Here is an 18,233-nt window from a genome sequence, read left to right on the forward strand (position 1 = left end):
AAATGAAAGCCGAAGTTTGAAATTTTGCATTCAAGAATTGGTTCATATAGGAGAAACGTGCCATAATTTGACCATTGGACAGATTCTGGTATGAATGACATAGTAATAAGCATCAATGGCATAGAGAAACAACTGAAAGATGTGAAAACAAATAAGTCATCAGGTCTGGATGGAATATCTATTCGGATTAACAAAGAATATGCTATGGATTGGCCCTTTACCTGTCTTGCAATTATTGTGAATCTCTCACCCAGTGCAAAGTCCCAAGAGACTGGAAAAAAGTGCAGGTGATTCTTGTGTATAAGAAGGATAAACGACAGGACCTGCAAAATTAGTGACCAATATTCCTATCTTTGGTTTGGTGCAGAATCCTTGTACATATTTTCAGTTCAAATATAATAAATGCTGTTGAGACTGAGACACTTATGTCCATGGATCAGTATGGTTTTAGAAAGCATCAGTGATGTGAAATTCAGCTTGTCCTTTTTTCACCCCTGCAAACTATGGATCAAGGGTAACAGGCAGATTCCACAATTCTAGATTTCCGGAAAGTAGTTGATATGGTGCCCCATTGCAGATTGTTAATGAAGGTAGGAGCATGTGGAATAAGTTGACAGATATGTGAGTGGCTCAAAAACTTATTAAGTAATAGAAACTGATATGTTGTCCTTATTGTTGAGAGTTCATTAGAGACAAGGATACCATCAGGGATGCCCGAGGGAAGTGTGATAAGACCACTGCAGTTTCTTATATGTATTTTAGGAAAGTGTGGGTCACCTGTAAAGGAGACCACATTTAGGATGCTGGTCTGACCTGTTCATGAGTATGTACCAAGTTGGATTAGAGGAAGACATTGAAGCAATCCAGAGGTGGCCTGCTAGATTTGTTACTGGTAGGTTTGAACATCATGTAAGTGTTATGGAGATGTTCAGGAACTGAAATGGGAATCCCTGGAAGGGAGATGACATTCTTTTCAAGGAACACTGTTGAAAAAATTTAGATAACTGGCATTTGAAGCTGACTGCAAAACAGTTCTGCTGCCACCAACATGCACTGGGCATAACCAGTGGTGGATACATATGGGAGGTGCATTGCTCATGTGGAGACATATAGATAGTCATTTCTCCCTTGCTCTACTTGTGAGTCGAACTGAAAAGGAAACCACTAGTGGTGGTAGAGGGTACCATCCACCATGTACCATACAGCGGCTTGTGAAGTATGCATGTAGATGTAGATGTAAATTGAGATGAAGAAGTATTTACTGTCAACTCCACTAAGCGGATGAGTTATCTTATAGCAGATATCTGGTGTGCTAGTACAGAAGGGTCAAAGTCAGTTTTGTGTCACGTTTTTAATAATGTCATGTTCATGTGATGATACTCTCTCACATATTTTTGAACAGGTCTCAAGGAGGGGAACAGGATTATCAAATAAAAAAAATACAGAGTACTATTTAAAAAAGATGTTCTTTACAAGAACGATAACAATTTTGGTTAATGTTTCCCTGGTAGCTAAACAACATTTGCTTGATAAAAAAAAAAAGAAAAAAAAATTGACATGATCCACATCCACTAGGATCTCCTCAGCATGGATCTAAGATTGGTTGGTTAAAAGAAGGGTTAAGGGACCAAACTATGAGTTCATCGGTCCCTTATGGATCTATGGAATGAAAAACTAATCTAATCTTGTTTATTTTGCTTTTGGACAAGAAGTTATTTGGATGGTCAAGATAAACAAAACACCCTGTATACTGTGAGTTTGTTTAGGGACAAGGATTATTTATATGCCTGTATACAAATCTTTCTTGTTGTATCTGAAATATAATCACTATATTTGAAAAAGTTTGGAATAGTGCTGTCACAGTTTAAGTGATATAATTCTTCAGAAGAGTGAGGTGTTTGCTATTATCAGCTCTGATTACCCCTGCACATGCTGAAACAGAACTCCATTGACAACCTTTCAGCGGTTATTGAAGGAAACATTCTGAGTATTTTGGTACAAGGGACCCACTGTCTCTGGTGGCTCATTACAGAGTTACTTTATTTCATGTTGTTTATGGCCACAATTAGCTTTTTATCTGTATTGGACTGAAAATCGTGCACAAAAATTCAAATGTTGATGATATTTGCTTTCTATTTTGCTTACAAACAACATTGTTCTGTATATCCTTAGTAGAAATCTGTTAGAATGGTTAATGATCCCTGGACAAAAGTTTTTAAGAACAGTTTACAAGATATGACCTGGGATGCAATTTATAATGAAAAAATGGTAACGTAAACTTTAATCTAGTCCATGATAAATTTACATCTTTATTTGAAAATAGCTATCAGCATAAGCTAACCATACAGGACATTAAATGTCCATGTACAAAACCATGGATAACTAGAAGGATTAAAGTATCTTGTGAAAGGAAAAGGGAAATGGATCAGTTGCCAAAGCAAGTACTGATGCCACAGTAGTTGCACACTAGAAGAACCATGCAAAATTTCTAAGAAAGGTTATTAAAAAGTCAAGGTACATGCACATAATGTCAGAAATCAGTAATTCCAACAACAGACATAATGCTACACGGAATTTAGTGAAATGAGAGACTTTAAAACCAGCCACAGAGCAGGACAATATCAATATTGAACTGAATGAAAGGGCTTTAAATGATGAGTCACAGAGAGCAAATATTTTTGTAATCTATTCTTAAATATAGTAGAAAGTATATGAAAAAATAATTCAAGAGAAAAATCTCAGCAATACGTTGAAAAAGTATACGTCACAAAATTTAAGCATGTGAAAGTATCAACAATTTCTCCTTCTGAAATTAAGAGAATTATACATTGTCTCAAAAATAAAATATTATATGCCTTTTGATGGTATTTCCAATAGAGGACTAAAGATTTTTCCCCACATAATAAGCCTGATCTTATCTAAAATATGTAATAAATCAGTAACTCAAGGCATTTTTCCAGAGAGACTGAAATATGCCATTGTCAAACTGCTTTTAAGGAAGTTGATACACAGATGTCAATAAGCACTGACTTTTTTTCACTGCTGACATAACATTCCAAAATTTTTGGGAAGATGATGTGTTCTAGAATAGTATCTAACATTAGCAAGTATTCTCAGCAAATCACCATTTAGGTTTCAGAACAGTTGTTCTACTGAGAATTCATTTACATGTTCACTTATCAAATCTTAGAAGCATTAAAGAATAAAACAGCCCCGGTTGATATTTTCTGCGACCTATCTAAAATATTTGAGTGTATGAATCACAATATTCTCCTAGATAAACTGAAGTTTTATGGGACTGATGGTATAGCTAACCAGTGAATAATATCATATCTAACCAAAATATAAAATTTAACCAACATAGTCTGGGGATTTAATTCTCAGTGGGGAGAAATCGCATGCTGAGTTCCCCAAGGTTAAGTCTTAGGTCCACTATTGTTCCAAGGTTAAGTCTTAGGTCCACTATTGTTCCTCATATATGTAAATAATTTGCAGTCTAATATAAAACAAGCAGAACTAGTTCTTTTTGCAGAGTCCACTAATGATGAAATCACTCCAAGCATAGAAAGGGTAAAGAATTTTCTTAAAAGTCTCATTGACTGCTTTTCCCAGAATGGTATCACCCTCAATTGTAAAAAGAGAGAACACATCCAGTTCTGCACATGTAAGGGTACTGCATGAATGATAAGAGTGCCATATAGCAAAAGAATAATAAATACGATGGGAACTTCAAAATTCTTAGGTGGCCGTACTGAGAAGAATTTAAATTGGGAAAAAGCACATCTTGGAACTCCTAAAACAACTTAGTTCAGCCACATTTGTGCTTCAAATCATTACAGATCTTGGGGAGAGACAAATCAGTAAGCTGACATATTTTGCGTGTTTTCATAATAATGACATGAGGAATGATCTTCTGGGATAAATCATCTCTAAGAAATAGCTTTCATTGCTCAAAAACTTGCTGTAAGACTAATATGCGGTGCTCACTCATGATCATGTTGTAGATAACTGTTAAGGAGTTGCGTATTCTCACTGCTGCTTTACAGCATATTTATTCCCTCATGAACTTGGTTGTAAAAAATCTATTGCATTTAATTAACACAAAAAGGGGTGCACAATGCTGTAACTAAAATCTTTGATTATTTACCCATTGATACAAAACGTCTTGCAGACAACAAAGTAACATTTGAAAACAAACTGAAAAATTCCTCCTTGTCAACTCCTTCTAGTCCTTAGCAGAATTTCTATCACTGTAAACCTAACCTAACCTAACCTAACAGGTGGTGCATAGGAACTACTAATTCACATTACTAAAAAAATTAAAAAAACTAATAAATGTTCAGCATGCAGCCATATTTACAAATTAATTTGTGATGTGAATGTGAAATGACTACAATCATTATAATTTATCTGCTGTGCAAAATGATCCATGAAACTAACTAACAAGAACTGACGGTACTTGCTGTTGACAACAGTAATGTCCACTTTAATCTTGTATGTCTTTCTGCCAATGTTAGTTGTATGTTAACAGTGAGCTGCAACAATATGATTAGATTTAATGATGAAGAGTAAGCCTCATTTGTGGGTTCACTGAACACAGTGGAACAGCACAACGAGATCATCCTGAGCTGTTCCTGCAGAGACAGCAACTTCATCACAGTACTTTTGCATCTGTACCTAGGTGCCTATGATAAATCAGATCTGTGTCAGAAATACTGCATATTTGAGCCGTCTTCATTTATATGACAGTATTTCCACAGACACAAAAGCAACTGGGGGTCAATGAACTAAATAAATAATAATTACAGTATTACTCTGTATCAAGTCACCACAGATTGTGTCCCCTTATACCAAACTACTGGGACTGATGTCCCTGTAGTTTGGTCCCTTTACCCCTCAAATCAACCTATCAACCAACCAACGAAAATGCTCAGATGGTATCCATGAAAAACCTCTGACAGTTAATCAATGGAATTCTGCTTCACCCTGAATATGTTTCTTCTTAGTGAGTGGTGTATTTGTTTAATTGTTCCACTTATGTAAATGGACAGTTTTGTACTTCCAGACTGTAGTGAGTTCTTCATATGTTATGTCAAACGTTCTTCAGGTCATTAGCAGATGGTTCTGATAGTATAAGCAATGACTATCTCATGTCTAAATCTTGGGGCATGCTTTTATAACAAATTGCTTGTTATTTAAGCTATGTCAGAGTGTCTTATTCACAATATATACCCTACTTTTCCCTTGTGCAGTTTTCAGATTTTGAGGTGTACATTTTATTTTGTTTGTGGTTTTCCTTTAACTGTTATAGCTTCTGTCTGTAGTGTGCTGCTAGTGTGTATGCATGTTGTTTTTCTTTTGTTTTTAGCTTTTGGACTTCATTGCTATGGTGGTATTACTGTTTCTCTTTATTTTCCCTTTAATAATGGGGAGCAAGTAAGTGGGAAACCTTCTTGTAATTGGTGTTCATATGGGTTCAAAACATTAATTTCTTTATCATCTTTAATATTGGCATTATCTGCTATAATGTAATTTGCCAGTTACCTGTGTTTTCTAAAGTTGTCTTTCAATAAATGAATAGTCTCTTGTATAGGCATGCATTACTTGCAAATTTTTCACTGGGTGTGGGATTACTCTTACCCATGTGACGTACAAGTCAAATAGCAGACTTTGCTATTTTGTCATTATGTCACAATGAGTGAGGAGTGTCAGTGGTTTAGCATTCTCTTGTACTTGTCTGAAAACTGTAATTGTTTTTCTTTTAAATATAGCTTTAATTGTAAATGGATCTGAATTCAGATAAATGTTGTTTCTAGCAAATGCATTGACCATCAGCAGAAATGAATATTACACTTTTGGTATTAAAATCAGCAGCTCGTTGTCTTGTTAGCACGCAAAGTCTCAATCACATGGCCTTGGGATCGATTCTTGGCTGGGTTGAGGATTTTCTCCACCTGGGAGTGGGAGTGTTTGTTGTCCTCAGCATTATTTCATCATCATCAATGCACAAGTCGATGAAGTGATGTCAAATAAATCAACTTGCAGGATGTGGCCAAATTGCGCAGAAGGGGAGTCCTGCCCAAAAAATGACACATGCACATTTCATTTAAATATTAAAGAGTTTTTGTGTGATTAATATAATCAGACGAAAATATAAAGTTCAAACTGTGCTCATAATTATTATTTTTATCCACGAATCACATATAAGAGATTTTGCCAATAGTCAGTGAAAAGGGTAATTCTTGAGATGAATAAAGTAACTCCATTTGAGATTTTTACATTACTCATGAAACTAGTGCAAATTAGACTTAGGTGCAATGACACTCTCTATTTTACGTATGGTACAACATATTTGAAAAAAAAATAACTTTCACTTTTTTAACGGTGAATATTATAATTCCCCTATCAGATGGGTCATTGTAGTGAAATTTATTGCCGAGTATGTGACAGATGGTTATAATTCAACTAACACTGTGACATGTGCTGCAGTGTGGGTCGTATACGTCGTAGGATGCTGTTACATAGTACATGTGTTCATTAATTGGCTTGCGGACTATGCCGAAAAAGTAATAGTTCCACTTTCCGCCACAAGGTGAAAATACGGCGCTGTAGGCAGCCACACTGTTAAATGCTTCTTGCTTTCACGTCAGGATGCTGTTTGTTGTTTGGTGATACTGATATGTGTTGAATTCCTTTGTGAAGTGATTGTTGATGTAAAGGGTTAAGAAAGTTCAAGTTTTCCATATAAAACACAGTGGCTAATGCCTATGGTAGTTGTTGGTGAAGCTGCTGTAGCTATAGCCGATCGTACAGCAAGAGCCTCAAATTCGGCACCTAGTGCTCGAGCTGTGTCACAGGAATTGTCTCTCCCCTGATCAACAGTTAAAGAGATTTTGCGGAATTTTACATTGGTATCTTTACAATATTCCGAATGTGCACCAAATGAAGCCCCACGATAGGCTACAATTCTGAGCCTTAATTTTTTGGCACACATGGAAATGGATGACATGTGGCCAGGGAATATTCTTTGGATGGATGAGGCACATTTTACTTTTAATGGTGCCATGGATGCATAGAACTGTCACATATGGGGTTCTACTCTGCCACATGTTGTGCAGGAATATCCACTGCACGCGGCTTATGTGACTGTGGGGTGTGAATTCACAAGCTTCTTTATTTTCAGTTCATTTTTATTCTAGCAGATAATACCTCGCGGGCCTGTTAGATGTACTGTGACATCTGCTTGTTGTAAGGACCTCCTTCTGCAACACATGATTCCAGCTTTGCAAGAACGCAATCATGTCCACACCACTATTTACGTGCAGGATGGGGTGATACGAAATGTCGCTTCACTTGCCTGGTGAAATATTTGCTTCAAGAAATCTTCAGTGACAACCACACCATCTCTAGGCAATTTCAAGATGTGTGGCCTTCCAGATCACCTGATCCATGTGGTTTCTGGTAGTGGGGATATCTGAAAGATCTTGTCTGTCAGGGATGTATCTGGGTCATTGGCGTATATACAGTATTTTGTAGGGGGGGGGGAGGGGGCTAGATCTGGGGTATGGAATATTTTTAATATTTAGGAAGCTGAGTCATGACGTATAAGCACCCACAAAAAGCTCCAGTTCAAACATTGTTAACGACCTGCATAATACAGGCTTTTAAATCTTTTCTTGAAAGAAAAACATCTGGTGCTTCTCTACCAGTCAGGAACTAGCACATTCACGTGCATTTTGGGAACTAGAAACTCCTTTTATGTCGAGAGGAGAGTAGAGTAGGTGTTTGGATCTCATAATGATCAGATCTATAGACAGGTGGTCCACTGAAAATTATTAATATTGTGATATTTAGGTACCAAAATGTTTGAGAAGTGCCGTAAAGTGTGGAAGAGAGTTCGATTTAATGCACGGGGTGAAATTCAAAGCCGGCCGGAGTGGCCGTGCGATTGTAGGCGCTACAGTCTGGAACCGAGCGACCGCTACGGTCGTAGGTTCGAATCCTGCCTCGGGCATGGATGTGCGTGATGTCCTTAGGTTAGTTAGGTTTAAGTAGTTCTAAGTTCTAGGGGACTGATAACCTCAGAAGTTAAGTCGCATAGTGCTCAGAGCCACTTGAACCTTTTTTTTTTTTTTAATTCAGAACTTTCGGTGATGTTTTAAACAACTTAATTCCGCGTGACGTGTTGCTTACTCGCGAACGTGAACGTTGTGTTACGTGAGACTGAATATAGCAACATTTGGGTGAGCTATTTGAAAACAAACAATCTGTTTGTAATCTTTTTGGGAAGTATCATAAACTGGCTAAGATTATGCATGTTGAGTGCTTGAGGAGTTTTCAGATTCTGTACAACTTAAGAGTAAGGCTTGGCAGTGACTATTGTATGCAAGCTCCACATAACAGAGTGAAATTTTATTGACATAAATACTTTCATTTAATTATCCCTTCCACTGACAAAACAATTTTTAGTGTGACTTGTGGTTACGAAGTGTATAGCTGTTTTTTCCACAGCTTTTTTCCGGCTGAGATCTGCATTTCAATAACTACAAGGAGGCGTGTGTGTGAGAAGAGACTCACCACCAGGTGAGTAGATTTCTGCTGCGCATCGCATCGCCGCTGAGGGATGATCAGAAAGTAACGCACAATAGTTTTATTACCAAAAAGTTTAATAGGTAACAAACAAAAAAATCGCAATTGAAATTACATCTTTTACCCATTTCTCTATACAGTCACCAACGCTGTCAGCACATTTCTCCCATCGTAGTACCAGTTTCAACATGCTCTGCTCGTAGAAATTCGTTCGGTTAGAGTATAGCCATGTGGAGACTGCTGATTTGACTTCCGCGTCTGTAGCAAAGCGGTAGCCGACCAGCAATTTCTTCATTTGACTAAACAGATGAAAGTGCGACGGCGCAAGTTCCAGATTGTATGGTGGATGCTAGAGCAGCTCCCACCCAAGTTTGGCGAATTTCTCACGAACATAAACAGCAACATGGGGCGAGCATTGTCATGAAGTCTGACACCGTTAGTATTAATATTGTGGCGTTTGTCACGAAGGACATGACATAACCTAACCAAAATTTTAGTGTCGGCTGCAGCATTCACAGTGGTCCCGTGTTCAGAAAGGTCCACCAATGACACGCCACGCATATCTTAGCACACTGTCACAAGCACTTTCCTTTGAGACTGATCCACTTTGAATTTTTTTGTACCAAGGAACCAGCATGTTTCCACTCCATAGAGGCTTGCTTGGTTTTGGGCGTGTAGTGATACGCCCACGACTGACCACCAGTGACGATTCCTTTCAGAAAGTCATACTCTTCCGCGGCGAAACGCGTTTAAGTGATCCACAGTTGTCATCATTCGGTGGCCCTTGTGGTTGGTTTGTCAGGTTCTTGGGCACGAAACGAGCACTAACTTTGGGAAATTTCAACGTGTCATGAACAATATCGAACTTCGCACCATAGGAAATGTTGCACTGCTACGATAAGGTTCGTAGTTGCACGCGCTGGACGTTCAAAATTGCTGCTTCAATGAGTCCGTCATTTGGCAGGGTTGCAGCTGTTACCGGCCGCGTGGAGCCTGGCGAATCACTAAGGCTCACACGGCACTCTTGGAAGAATGCACACCACATGGAGATATTGCTACAGTTCATACAATCAACCCCACTGATGCCACGCATGTCCCTCTGAATTTAACTTGGTTTATGCCCTTTAGCCCACAAATATCGAAATACACTTCCCTGCTCTGCACAAGTTGATGACGGTAACATATGCGCCATGTTTGTTTCGTAGTTCAGGCTTCTCTCATTAGAGCTGCACATGAAAACAAAATACTCTGTAGCGCAATCTTCAAACTATATCTTCGTGAAATTTCAACATTTCAGCTGCAAAAAAAATAATAAAAAAAGAAAATTGTTGTTCGTTACTTTCCGATTGTCCCTCGCATTAATAGTTCCATATACATGGTGATATTGATGAGTGGAGACAAACTACAGGAAACGATCTCTGACAGGAAAGGAACTAAAATATCATATGGACATAGAGCCAGAAAAGTGTTCCAAGAGAAGGTCACTTACTTGAAGGTAGAAATAAAAAATCTTTAATACTGATTCTGATATCAGCACCAGGCAGGTGGCTTGACAGCAGTGGGGTAAGCCACACTGTGTGGAAAATTACCCATGATAACTGTCGCTATCTGTATCACAAAGTGTGGAGGCCTTCTTAACTTTGGAATTGCCTCCATGGGGACAGTTTTGTCGTCGGTTCATTGCACAGGCCACCATGGTGTGAGATTTCTGTCACCCTTCTTATTCGCAGAAGAGACTATCTTTACAAAGGGCAGTATAGTCAACCCTCACAACACCCACCTATCAGAAACAATGAATCCACATGGTATGATAGCAAGGATCTGTCAGCTCTGGTTCAGCCTCAGTCTGTGGGCAGGGATTATTGGCGACCACCTCATGAGACCAGTTACCCTTCCTCAGGCCCTCACAGGCGAGGCATAACTGCTCTTTCGGCGAGTGACACTGCTGCCCCTGCTGGAAAACAAGTCTTTGGTTGTAGAAGGGGTAATGTCGCTACTATATGATGGTGCTGCAGCTCTGTGTCCTCTTCATTGTGGAGACAGAACATTTCCATTGACCTGGTGTGTTCTCATGTGCGCTCTCAATCATTGCAACCTACACTGTTGAAGATCTTTTATCTCCACCATCTTTTTTATCTCCATCATCAAGTGGGTGTACATCTCTCAGAAGGCATTTCCAGCCAAATGTTCGTATGACCTTTTCTGCTCATTATCCTCTCAGGGATTGTTTCCTACAGTTTGTCCCCATTTACTACATTGCTCTTGTACAATAAAAATTGTAATGTATAATCATTTAGGAACTCTGGTTAGAGGTATTAGGGAGCCTGAAAGCCCAAATCTTGCCAGGTAAAATAAGTGAAGAATAGATTTGCTAAACAAAGCAGAGTGTATATATATATGTTTATGTTCAGGATCTCTTCCCAAAAACTGGGGTCGATTTCAGTCATATTTGGCTCAGAAACAGCAGGCCTTATGAGTATCAGCACTGTGAGGTTTATATCCTTCTACCTTCAACAGGAGTGGAGACATGGGCAAAAACTTGTTTTTCCTAGCCCTTGGCTATAGGCTGTCCTGCATGATAGGCATGTTGTGTGAGAAGAGTATCACCCTGCCAAATCAAGTCAGTTTACAGGACAGCATGTACTGGGTGATAAAAAAGGCAGTATAAATTTGAAAACTGAATAAATCACCGAATAATGTAGATAGAGAGGTACAAATTGACACACATGCTTGGAATGACATAGGATTTTATAAAACCAAATACCAAATTCACAGAATGTCCGACAGATGGCGCTTCATCTCATCAGAATAGCAATAATTAGCATAACAAAGTAAGACAAAGGAAATATGATGTTCTTTACAGGAAATGCTCAATATGTTCATTCCTCAACAATAGCTGAAGTCGAGGAACAATATTGTGAACAGCACTGTAAAGCATGTCTGGAGCTATAGTGAGGCATTGGCGTCGGATGTTGTCTTTCAGCATCCCTAGAGATGTCGGTCGATCACGATACACTTGTGACTTCAGGTAACCCCAAAGCCAATAATAGCACGGACTGAGGTCTGGGGACCTGGGAGGCCAAGCATGACGAAAGTCGTGGCTGAGCACACGATCATCACCAAACAATGCGTGCAAGAGATCTTTCACTCATCTAGCATTTTTTTTTGGTTCTAATAAAACCCCATGTCATTACAAGCATGTGTGTCAATTTTTAACTCTCTATCTATATTATTCCGTAGTTTATTAAGTTTTCAAATTTATACTAACTTTTTGAATACCTGGTATGTCAGGGCCCAGATACGGATTTCTGCACCCTGACATGTAGGCTACCTTGCAAGACAGGTGCGTGTCGGTATAATATCGACCTTCTTTATTGACCACCTTCTACATCGCGGGCAATTTTCAAGTCCCTGACGTGTAACTTGCTCCGCATTTCAGGGACGTTATGGGCATCATATCAGTTCGGTTTATTAAACTGTATTGCAGGGGCTACACATGCCACTGAGCATGGCTGTAGACAGGTTGAAATAGATAGAGGAGGGGATGACCAGAGTTAGGAGGAGGAGGATACAGACAGAGTGGAGGAGGAGGAGAGGCACGAGGCAAGCAGAAGGTGTGGAGGGGCAGTGGGCACGTGGAAACGGAAAAAGGGGAGGTGGAGATGGGAAGAGAGCGGGGGTTACGGTTAGAAGGATTGGGAGGAAAATTGTTGTGTACATAGTTCCACGTAGTCAGCGCGTACACAACTTTCCAACTAGAGCGCGCCCCGCTAAGCACAACAGCGCAGGCGCAGTGCTCGTCTGTCTCCGCACTAAAAGATGGCACTGCCTTAGAGACAGACCAAATTCTGCTTCCGCCGATCCGCGTATTAATATGTAATGCAGCCAATGAGATTGCTGCTAACATAGAACTTTTTCTCCTCACGGATCACACTCGCGCACTGATACCTGAACACGCGAGGTATTATAACGAGTGTACAGACCTCCGATTAGTCAGTCTGCATTAGTCTGCATTTGTCTGTACCAGTGTATAGTCAAGTTTCAGTCTGCTCCTAATAAGATTACCATATTCCTGTACATAGCCATGAAGATAAATGAATAGACACTTTGTCAAGTATCAGAGATATGTGAGAATAAGATTAACGAACCAAGAGCAAAGGAACTTCAGATTATCAATTGTAAACAGCATCCAGAATCAAGTTACGTAATGTCTATGCCTTTTATTATTGTAATAAATGTATGTGAAAATTAATCAAGTTCCGTTTAAAGTTGGTCACCGTCAATCTGATACTCTAAATAAGTGGCATTTCTATCGTCTGACCTAACGGCAGAAGATAAACACGCCACGATAAGACCACGAGACATATTGCTGACACTCGCCTACTTCGTTAGAGCGACAAGTCAAATAATCTGACAGTGTGTGTCCGAAGGTCTTACAGTACGCACACCACAAAAATACAGTCAGAGAGAGAGAGAGAGGGAGTGGAGGAAATGGACAGAAAGAGGGGAAGGAGGAGACAAAGAAACAGAGACAGTGAAGAGGAGGAGATGGGCAGGTGGAGGGGGAGGATGAAGTGGACAGACAGAGGAAGGAAGGGGTGGACACAGACATGTCGAACATATACGCAAGTAAAGCTGCGGGAGAAGTCTATAAATAAATAAACAGGTAGAGATCACACTCCCACAGCTAAGGCCAGCATCGTAACCTGCGGTGCATTACGCCGTATCTGATCTGTAAGGCCTCGATCTGTAGGTGGTGTTGGCAGACGTCACATTTAAAACGCTACGCTTTGGAAGACAACGGCGGGAATCTACTCGGGCAGAAAAAGGGGTTAAATGCGCAACTCGCCTCTTCGTCGAGCTCTTGCTGCAGCGGGCTGAGTGAGACGGAGGACGTGGACAGCTCGAAAGAGGAATCGGCGGGCCCGGCGCCGGCCACGGGGTTGCTGCGGTGGCGACGGCGCGACGGGCTGGCCGCCTCTCGCAGGCTGAGCGGCGACAGCAGCGCCGTGCGGCTCACCGACAGCCCGCTGCGCTGCTGCGAGCCGCCGGCCGCCGGCGCCGCGCTGCCGCCAGCGCCGCCGCTGTCGTCGGCCGGCGGGTCGCAGCACGTCACGTTCACCTCGATGATGGACTCGTATTCGGGCTTCCGGCGCGACGGCCGAGGTCGGTCTGAGGGTTCGGCGTCGGAGCGCGTGCGGCGGCGCGGCCGCGGCTGGCGCTGCAGGCTGCCGCTGGAGCCGAGGCGCGCGCCCACGTGCGGGTTCTCGCGCGCCCACGTCGCGCTCGCGCTGTACGGCCGCGGCCGCAGCGGCCCGCTCAGGTTGCTGGCGCTCGCCGTCTCGCGCACCGGGCTCGTCCGCAGGTGTTCCAGTGTCGCTGTTAAACCGCACACGCACACGCACACGCTCGTTTACCTTAAAAACAACAACTTTCATTATGTCACTACTAGAAAAAACGCGAAATCTTGGTCCAGTGCGAAGGCAAGTCGCGGCAAGGAATCCATTGTGAGACAGAATGCATATTACGTGAAATTAATTAGCACAACGAACCCTTTCGTGGTTAAATTTCATTTCGCAGGTGTTTGAAAAATAAAAGGGCAAAAACTGTCTTCCTTTGTCATAAATTGTACCTTTAATTAAAAAAAAAAGCTGTCTTGTCTCGTAAAAATCGGTGAAGTGGTACACATGTGTTTTACAAATCTAAGTAGATCTATGTTTTCAACCGAACCTAGGATTTTCAGAGTTAATTTTAAATTTTAGAACGATTTTATCAGGATGGCAGTTGTGGAAAACAGTGTAATGGAACAGTAGCAAAACAAGTTTATTCACCTGACAATGAAAAACGTCAAATACTACACACACATTTTCAACATAACATTTGAAGATGGCTTTAATATACCACACATCAATGTTTCCTACAAATTTTCTACAATGTTTCTATAAAGTTTTTTGGAGCATGTTAAGTCCCACTGCATATAAGTTATGTACAAACCAGCAGAATTACTGAGGTGCGTAGTCATGTTTCGAAACAATGTCTATGGTGAAACTTCCTAGCAGATATAATATCTCTTTATATTCGATTAATTATTCTGATACAATTCTTCCCTTGAAAGACGTTTACAAAATTTCTATCTTCATACTCGCAGAATCCATGCGCAAAATAGTTTCACACAATAGCTATGCCATGAGCGCATAATTATTCTTTGTAGTACTCTCTCTGGTGTTTGTGAGAAGAAAAAAAGCTTCCGAGATTGTCTTCGTGCCGATTAGTCTCAGCTTTGTTTGAAGAACTGTAATCTGATTATTGAGATTTATGACCGAAGATAACTAGTACGAAATTGTACGATTAAAAGGGAAATATATATATTGCTCCTTCAAACAAAGGTGTGTATTTAACATTTGAGAATTAATGATATTCATCGATATATTGCGTAGTTGTTAATCAGAAGGGAACTTCCGAAAGACTGGATACGAACCTGCATTTAATAATCCAAGAGCTCCATTACTTCTTCGGAAGGTTGAACTTCATCAAAGCAAAATATCCGCTTGATCTGAGGTTTCCCGACTGATTATACAACGCTCCCAAAATTACGAGGCATTTTATTTGTACAGATTAGCAGACTGCCGCAAAGCACGAGCCTGCAGAGAAGAAGAATCATCGGCTGATTTCATTCTAACAAGTAAAATTTCTGAATCATTTTGAATGACTGAACTATGACTGTGTTTCCTATCATGAATGATTGATTGCTCGAACGAATTGAGAACTACATAGATACGAGGAAAAATTACACAGATTAAAATTAAAACTGTGTGCCCGACTGACACTCGAACTCGGGACCTTTGCCTTCCGCGGACAAGTGCTCTACCATCCGAGCCACCGAAGCACGACTCACGCCCGGTACTCACAGCTTTACTTCTGCCAGTATCTTGTCTCCTACCTTCCAAACTTTACAGAAGCTCTCCTGCGAACCATGCAGAATTAGCACTCCTGAAAGAAAGGATATTGCGGAGACATGGCTTAGCCACAGCCTGGAAGGTAGGAGTGCTAGTTCTGCATGGTTCGCAAGAGAGCTTCTGTAAAGTTTGGAAGGTAGGAGACAAGATACTGGCAGAAGTAAAGCTGTGAGGACCGGGCGTGAGTCGTGCTTCGGTAGCTCAGATGGTAGAGCACTTGCCCGCGAAAGGCAAAGGTCCCGCGTTAGAGTCTCGGTCGGGCACACAGTTTTAATCTGCCAGCAAGTTTCATATCAGCGCACACTCCGCTGCAGAGTGAAAATCTCATTCTGGAATGTCTATGGTGTATAAGAAAACACATTTAGTTGCTTCAGGCATTCATGGAATGGGGAAGTTGGTGATCTCACCTAATTTTCGTGAAACAGACACACTACAAATACACGGCGCCCCATTTGATCGTTTAAAGCCTTCTATGTACCCACCCCATGTTCCGTAATACAGGACGAGTCAAAAGTCCTTGGACTCCTTCATAAGTTGGAAGATTGAAAGGAAAATTGAAATGTGATGATGTTAATATAGGTTTGATGTGGGGCCGCAACTTTTGGAGTGAATGTCATTCATGGCCGCCTCTTGAAATTCACCATTTTGCATTCAAGTAATTTTTTTTTAAATGGGTAGGGGGGGTGTATGACACATCAAATAACACTCGTTTGAGCTCTGGAATTGAGTGGAGTAATTTGTTTTTGTCTATCTTGTACAGTTTAGAGGTTATTAATGTTGAAAGTTAGGTTCAAATGGTTCAAATGGTTCTGAGCATTATGGGACTCAACTGCTTAGGTCATCAGTCCCCTAGAACTTAGAACTACCTAAGGACATCACACACATCCATGCCCGAGGCAGGATTCGAACCTGCGACCGTAGCAGTCGCACGGTTCCGGACTGGGCGCCTAGAACCGCGAGACCACCGCGGCCGGCTTGAAAGTTAGGAAATTACCTTCATACCGAATGCTACAACACATGTTCTACGTGTTGTCCATCCCGTGCAATGCACAACTGTAGTCGCCGCAACCACATTAATAACTTCTAAACTGTACAAGACAGACAAACACAAATTACACCACTCAATTCCAGAGTTGAAGCGAGTGTTACTTGATGTGACATACACCCCAATTCCCATTAAAAAAAAAAAAAAAGACTTGAATCCAAAATGGGCGATTTCAAGATGGCGGCCATGAATACCATTCACTCCAAAAGTTGTGGTCCCATGTCAAATTTATGTTACCATTAATCACATTTCAATTTTACCTTTAATCTTCCAGCCGGTCAGAGTGGCCGAGAGGTTCTAGGAATTACAGTCTGGAACCGCGTGACCGCTACGGTCGCAGTTTCGAATCCTGCCTCGGGCATGGATGTGTGTGATGTCCTTAGGTTGGTTAGGTTTAAGTAGTTCTAAGTTCTAGGGGACTGATGACCACAGAAGTTAAGTCCCATAGTGCTCAGAGCCATTTGAACCATTTTAATCTTCCAACTTATGTAGGTGTCGAAGGACTTTTGACTCACCCATTAGTTTTCTCCAAGTTCCGAAAACACCTCGCTGTATGCTAGCACTAGACAGATATTAGATATTGTAGGCCCAACGCTCAAAATTGTGAATTACTTTAGTGGACATAAAATATGTCATCAACCATGAAAGAGCCAAATTGTGGAGTGTATAGGCGACGAGATGCTGTGGTGAGGATGAGTGGGAAAACTTGCCAACTGTGTACTAGAGGCAGGAGGGTTATGAGAGTCAATATCACTTACAGAGTGAACATGTTAAACGTTCTAAGTGCCAAATCTTCCACTTTCAGGGGAGTCAAAAAATATTGTATACTATTTATTTTTGTCCAAATATCTGAGAACGTATTGTAATACCAAGCCATTATGCTGCTCACCTCATCATTACAAAAAATAATGGGACAAATCAGAAAATAAATAGTTTATTAAGAACGCTTATGTGTCATATCCGGTAGCTGACTCGTTCTACGTGTCAATACGAAAGTTTTTGTTTCAAGTACCATTAATACTGATGCACTACGTTTTATTTTTAATAATACAAGTACAGAAATGCAGCAGTAATATTTCAACCAGTAGAACTGTAGACAACCAAAATTATTTTCATATCTTTTTGAATTTTCTCAAGACAATAACAAAACAAAATTCTAGAAGAGAATCTCTCAGTTACTTCACAACTCCATTCTTCGAATGAGATGTTGCAAAGTATCCTAGCATGCCCTGTGATGTTCAGGAAGAAATGGCAACATCGTGAACAGGTTTTTTGGTTTTGCAACTAACAAACATGACTGGTATTTCAAATTAGGTACGGCATGGCATACGTCAGCCATGGTCTTTCCTCCTTTTAACACACAGAAGTTTTTCCATTCTACTGCTTCAGAGTAAGAATTTTTAATAGCTATTTGAGCTGGATGAGTATGAGACCAGTTGATCGTACAGCATTTGGAGATCGTACGCGCCTGCATAGACAGCAATGTTTCAGCAGCATTTTTAAAATCGAAGAAGTTAGTTGTATGCATTGCAATTACGTGGAATGTGTTCATATATAGCTGACTCAGCAATCGCGTGTAAATCTTGCAGTACAAAGGCCTTACTCACCTTTTTTCGATTCCCTATACCTGCCACTCAGAAAGC

At 40.7% G+C, this 18,233-nt stretch overlaps 1 protein-coding gene across 1 annotated transcript in view; it reads right to left on the reverse strand.

Annotated features, from left to right (window-relative positions):
• LOC126298239 (glutamate receptor ionotropic, NMDA 3A-like) overlaps positions 1 to 18,233 on the reverse strand; it is an 821,644-nt gene that overhangs the window by 62,530 nt on the left and 740,881 nt on the right. The window contains exon 14 of the mRNA XM_049989544.1: positions 13,439 to 13,968. Coding sequence (XP_049845501.1) covers positions 13,439 to 13,968 — 530 coding nt within the window. The remainder of the gene's footprint in view (positions 1 to 13,438; positions 13,969 to 18,233) is intronic.

The sequence above is a fragment of the Schistocerca gregaria genome, chromosome X (genome assembly GCF_023897955.1).
Source record: "Schistocerca gregaria isolate iqSchGreg1 chromosome X, iqSchGreg1.2, whole genome shotgun sequence".
In the NCBI taxonomy this organism is placed as follows: domain Eukaryota; kingdom Metazoa; phylum Arthropoda; class Insecta; order Orthoptera; family Acrididae; genus Schistocerca; species Schistocerca gregaria.